This window comes from Brienomyrus brachyistius, chromosome 2 (genome assembly GCF_023856365.1).
Source record: "Brienomyrus brachyistius isolate T26 chromosome 2, BBRACH_0.4, whole genome shotgun sequence".
In the NCBI taxonomy this organism is placed as follows: Eukaryota; Metazoa; Chordata; class Actinopteri; order Osteoglossiformes; family Mormyridae; genus Brienomyrus; species Brienomyrus brachyistius.
Genome location: NC_064534.1, coordinates 16,789,142 through 16,797,781, shown reverse-complemented (window position 1 = coordinate 16,797,781; position 8,640 = coordinate 16,789,142). Strand labels below are relative to the sequence as shown.

Here is an 8,640-nt window from a genome sequence, read left to right as displayed (position 1 = left end):
CATACATTAAGGTCATTAGCCAATCAAACATGCAAGTATGATTGAACAAAAAAGATATCTCACATTTAGTCACCCTGAGGGAAACAGTAAAGTTTGTATGTTTTTTAAGGACCATAAATTATGTTAAGTCGTCGTTTGACCTAACCAGTAACTCTTTGAAAAAAGGGGTAACTAAAAGTCATGACAATCTATAATCGGTAAACATTTTTCATGGGGTGTCCATTATGCCTTATCATAGCTCCTGGACCCCCGGGAACAGCCACCTGCCCCTCTCCCCATTTCCAAACTACCCCATAACTCAAGAATCCCAAATTGTGATTATTTTCCACACACAAACATCGAGTATGAACACCCAAAGGTTGTCTTTCTTTTAATTCACCAGGTGTCGCTATAACACCATATGCTGCTTTTTACGGTCTAGACGGCAGAGAATAGATGACAAACACCACGATTCTTCTAAAGAAAGCCTGTAATTTAAATGGGGGGACTCCATTAATCGTTTCGTGGATGATACGCGGATCTCGAATGGACTATGTTTTAGCAAGTTTTTTGTTTGTTTGTTTAGTTTTTTTAATTAAAGAATACTTTCTAAAGTCCACAAAAATTGTCCATAAACCGTTGCCATTTGTAAATCTGCAGTGAATCCATACACAATTTAAATGGAATGTAACACCGTTTTTAATCTGAGTGGGCCTATCTTTTCAAAATAGCACTGTACTGTGTATTTGCTCCTGAAATAAATTGGAAATGTGGTTCTGATCGTTCAATAACGCTTACGCCGCCAAAGTCTTCAGTGTTGCATCAAACAAAAAATAAATACTGCGAGAAAATACTCGATTATTATGCATTTATTTTTGTCCGCACATCCGTTGATGAAAATACAGTAACATATCCATATATTGTCTGTACCCGCTTGTCCTTTAACAATACAATTCCTGGAATGGTAAGTTAAGATGAGTTTAATGATGAAAGGAATTTGCTAGCAAGCACGGTGCATTAAATATGTGTTTATCATCGAGTATATTACGTGATATCGTCGAACTCTGCCTGAATGCATGATATACGTATTCCACACATCTGTACTGCATGTTATGATTTTGCCCGTTTTATGTAAGCCGGCTACAAGAACAAACGTGCCAAATATTCAGTGGGTCTCTTTTTTTCTCTCGTTTCTGATGTTACCACACAACGTACAATAAACAGAATTAAAGGCAAATCATAAGAATTGCTAAGTAAATGAATATGACAAAGACCAGGGCAAGAGCAGACAAGCTAATGAGCTTGAGCAAAATGCATTGCAATGTGCAGACAAGGTGCAGTGTTTTCTGTCTGCCTGAAGAGGGAGCTGCATTTTAAATTTGCAAAAAGCTGTCAGCAAAAGCTGAAAAAGTTTGCTGCGCACGTTAGGAGTTATTTTGCGGAGAGCCAGAAAGCTACTGTTAATATAAAAAATTTTCAAAGTAAAATCAAAGTAAAGTATAAGGTTTATTGCAGACGCTCACAACAAAATGTCTGGGCAAAGACCAGAAGGCGTTCAGAAGGAACATGAATTTCTTGTCATTTGAGGCACCGTCGTTTATCCGTCCACTTCGCTCTCCCGTCCTGCAAAAGCTCGTGGCGGAGCAGAGTACCAATACCAGCATCATGCAGTTAATTGCACCACAAAAGCTTGCGAGCTGTATGAATTAGACTTGGGGTGTCAATGCGGAGGATATATCATGACAAAGCAAATTTGTGAACCTGATACAAACAACAAAAACATAGCAAAAGCACTGGCTGGTGAAGTATCGCTGCCAGCTATCTAAACGTACTTTATACGGCGGAATTCGCCATCCTTCAGACACTTTAATGTTTTTTTGTGTTTTGGTGCGACACTTTAATATTTCACAGAAAACACAGTGGGATTTGTTTGGCGGCTCTTGTTGGAGGCCTGGAAGTAAATGACAAGTAACATTGTATTTTATGTGGGGACAGAAAAATTTACATTCTAAGAACTATATTTTTACCTTTACCCAGGTCCGTTATCCAGATTACCCATTTAAAAACAGTATAATTGCATTCCAAAGTGGTGCTTTGCAATGTTTAGCAGTTTATTGCGTATTACAGCACTACTGTAAAACAAAGTAGTCTTTTGCCACTCACGATGACATTCATTTCAGCGGTAAATAGTACATTGGGAGTCGTACGTGAACTTTTTTTTTGATTACCTTGAAACTTAACATAAGTTAACATAATAAGTTAATATAAAAAAGGAACACAACAAACTCAAGTTCAGTACATCATATGAAGTTTAACATAATAAAATATTATGCAGTATTTGTTGATTGAAATGTACATTTGTAAGCAGATCTTTTATTAAATAGCCTACATGATATTAATCGTCTTATTTTAAACCTCAGTCTGAAGAAATATTGTTAACACACATAAAACTGGGATAACGACATAGAAATGGAGATATTATTAAATGCTTGTTTGGCGTTGTGAATAATAACAATAATAATAAAGATTTATACGGCTAAATACACTAAAGTTATGTTAAGCAGATGGAAGCTTTCGTCTGTCTTTTAGAAGATATTTTATTGGTATTAATTTCTTAGTTTTCACCGAATGGGTGTATTGTGCACAAGGCACTGGGTTTTATACACATAATCGTATCATTAAGTCGTATCATTAAGTTAGCTGCTACTACCATTGTACCGAGGGAAAGTTTTAGCTAGAGGAGTCACCTGATAGGGATTGGAGGGACTTTTTTCCCCACCCCCAGCAGCTAGGAGACCGCCCACAACAGACAGTCGGCCCTAGACCCCTTATAGATTTAAAAGAGAGGCTGCATTCACAGGCTGACATTCATCCAACACGGCCCTAAGTAAGCTGAGTACTTTCCGCTGTCTTTTTCATTACTTCAGTTCACGTTGCCTTCACCATGCTAAGGATGCTAAAGAAACATCAGCTCCGTCCCGGCATGCTTTTATTACTTGTATGGCTCTGTCACTTCGTACAAGATCAAAAGGTGCAAGGTAAATATCATCTTTCATCCATAATGCAGTCTTATTACAATTTTGCTTTCAAATGTTATATATTATGGGGTAGAGCTGATGAGTGCAACAGCCTGACCAAATTGTAAAAAAAAAAAATCACGTTAAATCATTCAGCCGGTGTTGTGATTGTAAATTATATATGATTCATACATTAAAGAAGATAAGAACATCCTTTAAAACGGATATGTAACGAATATATATCAAAACCGTTCTGGGAGTACATTACCATGAAACTTTCTATTGTAGTGTTTTGTTAAAGTTTATGACGTGCTGTATACGGGATGATATATTCATGCGTAAAGGTTTAATTACGGATCAGTGAGTATCAGCTTTGGAAACACCTTATTCACTCTGGGATATAACAGAGAGGAAAAAAACTTCCAATATTATTAGTTAATACTGACATAACACGTGGTAAGTGTTCTGCATGTGACTTCTTAGCAGTTTATCGGGAAATTAAGTGTAGATAACTATGCCTGAATATAGATGATTTCGACTTTCTCATTATCTTATTTTGAAGATGTGTGACTTTACGAGATTTAAATATTAATACTTCGTAAGAGTCCAAAATAGAAAACCTGAATCAATGACTATTTTGTTTATAGGTTAGTCGCTTTGCTGCTATCTGATTGGTAGTTTTTAAAGTTACAATACATGTAGATCAGACAACATGAGAAAGGGCCACCAGCTGTACAATGTGAGATAGCAGAAACGTTGCGTGACTGCATAATAATAGCAACAATATGAATTATTATTATTATTCAGAAATTCCGTCAGTTTTTTTAAACATTAACTCGTGTGTCGTTTTTATGTAAATTACTGGCATATGTGTTTTGTATTTAAATAAGAAACTCGTTAAAATGTATGTTATTCGTTTAGTCTCTGCACGGTGAAGATACGTTTCTTTAGTGGGCTACTTTAACGATTGTTGTAGAATTGTAAACGGATTGACATTCACAAATTTAATGGAGCATCAACTTTAGACAAGGATCAGACAAGCAAATGCCCTACAGTCGCATTGCATTACCAAGTCAGACAGAATAGTGAGGGGAGGGGGGGGCAGACTATAAACTAATACAGGCTACACGTGCTCTGTCTGGGTCATTTGCCTCAGACATTAATTCCACTGGCCTTTTTTTTCAGCTGGTAACTGCTGGCTGCAGCAGGGTAGGAACGGAAGGTGCCAGGTCCTCTACATGCCTGGAATGAGTAGGGAGGAATGTTGTAGGAGCGGTAGACTGGGGACCTCGTGGAGTGAGGAAGATGTACCTAACAGCACTCTGTTTCGATGGATGATCTTCAATGGTGGGGCCCCGAACTGCATACTTTGCAAAGGTGGGATTTTTATGGTTTCAGATCAGGCATAGTTTTTTTATGTGTGAAGCACACACTCAAATGTAATAATCGAAGCAAAAATACATCGTGTCAGTTAAAACAGTGTTTCACACCCACCCATCTCTGTCAGCAGTTCTATGTAAGGCTTTTCAGAGACACTGAAAGATGGCTTGAGAATCGCGTTGAGTCACAAACTACTATTCTGAATACTTGTGAAGTATTCTTCATCTGTGCACGTTCTCATGTGATTCTTAACCTAATTTTTAACCCAATTACCTAATAATTATTTGAATTGCAGAAACATGCGACAACGTGGACTGTGGCCCGGGCAAGAGGTGCAAGATGAGTAAGAGGAGCAGGCCGCGGTGTGTGTGTGCTCCCGACTGCTCCAACGTCACCTGGAAGGGCCCTGTGTGCGGATCCGACGGCAAGACGTACAAGGACGAGTGCGCCCTGCTGAAGGCGAAGTGCAGAAGTCACCCTGACCTCGACATTCAGTACCAAGGCAAATGCAAGAGTGAGTGACTAAAATCCTAAAATCACGTTTGTAAGAAGCTGTGGATGCTCTCACGCCATGATTGACAGGCATCATATACCCGTGCATAAATGGAAATACTAGAATGTCAAATCATTAAAAAAAATACTCCTCTGGCTGTTTGCTGCAGTGTTTCTCCATCCAGTCCTCGGGGAAGAGTATTTTTTTTAATGATTTGAGACACTAGCGTTTCCATTTACGGTAAGTTTTCTTGCCAGATTGAGCTCGGAAGGAGCAAAGACGTGGACCGGCTATGGGTCCCTGAGGACTGGACTGGGTAACATTGCTTTACTGCAATTAATTGTTGATTTTATTTTTTTTTCCTCCTTACAGAGACCTGCCGTGATGTCCTTTGTCCTGGAAGCGCTACATGCGTGGTGGATCAAACCAACAATGCCTACTGCGTGACCTGTAATCGTATCTGCCCTGAGGTGACATCACCGGAACAATACCTTTGTGGAAACGATGGCATCATTTATGCAAGTGCCTGCCATCTGAGACGGGCCACGTGCCTCCTGGGCAGATCGATCGGCGTCGCATATGAGGGCAAATGCGTCAGTGAGTACTGCTACAGACGCACACTGCACAAATAATCATTTCGATTTTCACAGGAATATATTTGCTTTAGGTTAGGCTTTAAATGTACTTATAATTGTATTTCAGTGTCCTATTTTTAGACTTGAGGCCAGTCTTGCATATAGTGCAATCATTTTGCAAGTATCTATGTAAATACGTTTGCAACTCTTGCAGTACTTTCAACGGTACTGCAGCTGTGAAAACCATTACTTCACATTTTAAATATGATGGCTATTTGAGCATTTCACATTTTTTAATAAAAAGTACTGATCACTTCTAGTATACTAGTAAACATAACCATATCTGTGGCATCTAATTTCAACTGGTTGAAGGTTAAGTGTTTTTGATATTCCTTCTATTCCAGAGGCCAAGTCCTGTAATGACATTCACTGCAGCGTGGGTAAGAAGTGTCTCTGGGACGCGAGGATGAACAGGGGGCGCTGTTCCGTCTGCGACGAGCCGTGCCCAGAGAGTCGGTCGGACGAGTCTGTTTGTGCCAGCGATAACAGCACGTATCCCAGCGAATGCACCATGAAGCGGGCTGCTTGTGCTATGGGGGTTCTGCTGGAAGTTAAGCATTCAGGATCTTGCAACTGTAAGTAATCCAGTGAAAGACACGTCTACATTCTTGCTGACCCCCCCCCCCCCCACCCCGCCCCATACACACATACCCCCCAGTTTAAGCAACACAAAGGACTTGGGAAGGGGAGTATATGTGTGTCCTCTTGTGCTGCCTTATATATATATATATATATATATATATATATATATATATATATATTGCATATTTATGCAATAATTCGAATCCAAAAGGAATACGAAAGAAACTCATTTGAACCAAGGACTAATTTTTGGAAGCAGTCCAACCACTTAGTCTTAAGTTGTATAACTAACAGAAATATAAAAATCTGCCGATAAAATTTTTGCATTTGGAACAATCGTAAATTTAGATAGCTATGCATGAGGTCGTCTTAGTGACTTGCTATGTGCCATGTGGTGAGTTGCCTTAATAATCACTCCATGTATTTATTTTCCTTAAGACAGACTATCACTCAGTGAATCTGTTACTTAAAATCCTGTTAACACCATAGACAAACTGTTGTGTTAAATGTGTATGTGTGAAATTTCTTTTGATTGTAATCAGTACGGTATTTTTCAAAATATAGTGTGTCTATGATGAGATGACGACATACACCTCAAAAATGTTGGAAAAATACAAGTGCATTTATTTCATAATGTACACGAGGTGATCATCATTGGTGCTAGTTTATCCTGAATAATAAACGGCGGCTTACTGTTTATGCTGCCTGGCTGCACTACAAATTCTACCAGCCCTGCACGATTATTTTGTAATGTTCCTGCAGTTCTTCTCAATTGAATCAAAACTGACCATCATGTTTAATTGTCATTGAAATCTGCTTCCAACCGAGAACAATGTAATGATCACCCCACAAGTCTGATAACATGGCATTTTGCTGTTAAAGTATGCAAGTTAATTTTGTTTTATTTTGCTGATAGAAATCAACCTGTCACACAAATCTGCGTCCGTTCTTACCAGTTGCCCTGTAAGCGTTCATGCTGTTTGATGTCTCTTTCTTTTTTTTCTTTTGTTTTTTTGGTTCTCCTGTTTTTTGTTTCTATGTAAAAATGTTAGAAAATACCTCAAACGATGCTGCCCCTTGGCTTTGCTGCAGGGATCATGGTCCAGCGCAGGTGTCATTCAGCATATTATCAGCAACTGCAACAAGGGCTGACTAAAAGGAGAACAAGATAGAACAGAAAAGCACTGTTTTTCTGCTTTCAGGAATCTGTCAGATGGGCCTGAGCTACTGAATCTTCACATGCACCACCCCCCCTCCCCCCCCCCCCCCCTTGCCAGTTCTTACTTCCTAGACTATGTAAATTGCGCTGCATAATTTGAGGTGCCACACTGCATCCCTGGCTGCGGGGTCAGGCCTGTGAAGACATGCACTGAGTGCTGGGCTGTTGTGATCCCTATTTATACAACAGCTGCCCTGTATTCTCCCATATAGCCATTACTGAAGACCAGGAGGATGACGATGAAGATGAAGATCAGGACTACATGGCTTATATCCATTTATCTTCATTTCTGGATGGATAAACCACCACTGCTAGTGGGACAGTCCTAGGACAATGACTTTTGTTCATACTGTACAAATGTGTATGCTTATTTATTTTTTAAAAAGTATACATATAGTATAGTCTGATAGATGTTTATTTATACTATGTTCATGTTTAATAATTTATACATTTACAATGCCAGGCTTACTATCTACCAAGCTATTTTGTATTATTGCCCGATTTTGGTCATTGTCGCTTCTGTCTTTTGTAATGAAGAGTTATATTTGTCCAAAGATAAGCAGTGTTATTTATTGTGAGGTATGACGTTATCACGTGAAGTATACATCTCCTGCAAGCTGCCGATCGCATCCCGTGAGCTGTACATATCCGCTTAACACGTTCATTTTCTGCATTGCAGGTATTTATGTTGGAAAACGCATGCTAACTTTTGTGTTAATTTATCTGGACACTTTCCAGTGATGTGCAGAATTGTCTGTTTACAACTCACTAGAACTGACCAAAGGGGCTGTGTCAGTGGTTCTGCAAATATACTTTTTGTGGTGTAGCACAGCGAAATTAATGAGCCATTTTCCCTAGAAGTAAGCAATGTGTTTTTGTATCTTGGGAACAGAGGACTAAGACAGTGCGCTATCAGTATTAGTATTCTGTTGCAGTATTTTTTCTACATTAGAATATCAATGGAGTTTAGACAATACCTGGTTTTGTCAAAAATGTGCCAATAGCTTTTATATGCCATTTTTGCCAATGTTTGTATTTTCTCCTGGCCAATGTTCTGCTCCATGTTGCTCTTGCAGGGCTAACAATCAGATAATATAGAGTCATGAAACAATGTATCAGACCTTACTACTCTAGTTTTCTCACATTTTTCACATATAAGGCAAATACAAATCCAGTTATAAATATATAGTTTTGTATTTTTTATGTAAATGTCAAATGTATATAAAAGTTATGATGGAATTTGTACAGATACGAAACGTGAAAGAAAATAAAATAAAATGTTTTCCTTAAAGTTTGGTTTTCACTTACTTTTGCTTTAAACTTACACATTTAATA

General features: G+C 38.7%; 1 protein-coding gene across 1 annotated transcript; it reads left to right on the top strand.

The window, feature by feature from the left end:
- The first annotated feature begins 2,833 nt into the window (after window positions 1–2,833).
- On the top strand, window positions 2,834–8,596 carry LOC125728027 (follistatin-A). The gene is made up of 6 exons (XM_049005068.1): window positions 2,834–3,017; window positions 4,182–4,373; window positions 4,672–4,890; window positions 5,242–5,466; window positions 5,849–6,079; window positions 7,518–8,596. The coding sequence occupies exons 1-6, from the start codon at window positions 2,924–2,926 to the stop codon at window positions 7,604–7,606; spliced, it is 1,050 nt and encodes a 349-aa protein (XP_048861025.1). The 5' UTR covers window positions 2,834–2,923; the 3' UTR covers window positions 7,607–8,596.
- Window positions 8,597–8,640: the final 44 nt, after the last annotated feature.

Bases quoted from the DNA above. Each gene is read 5' to 3' on its own strand.
- LOC125728027 (XM_049005068.1), top strand. From the start codon at position 2,924: ATGCTAAGGATGCTAAAGAAACATCAGCTCCGTCCCGGCATGCTTTTA. The intron at 3,018-4,181 runs GTAAATATCATC...CTTTTTTTTCAG, and splicing joins ACAAGATCAAAAGGTGCAAG to CTGGTAACTGCTGGCTGCAG. The intron at 4,374-4,671 runs GTGGGATTTTTA...TTTGAATTGCAG, and splicing joins GAACTGCATACTTTGCAAAG to AAACATGCGACAACGTGGAC.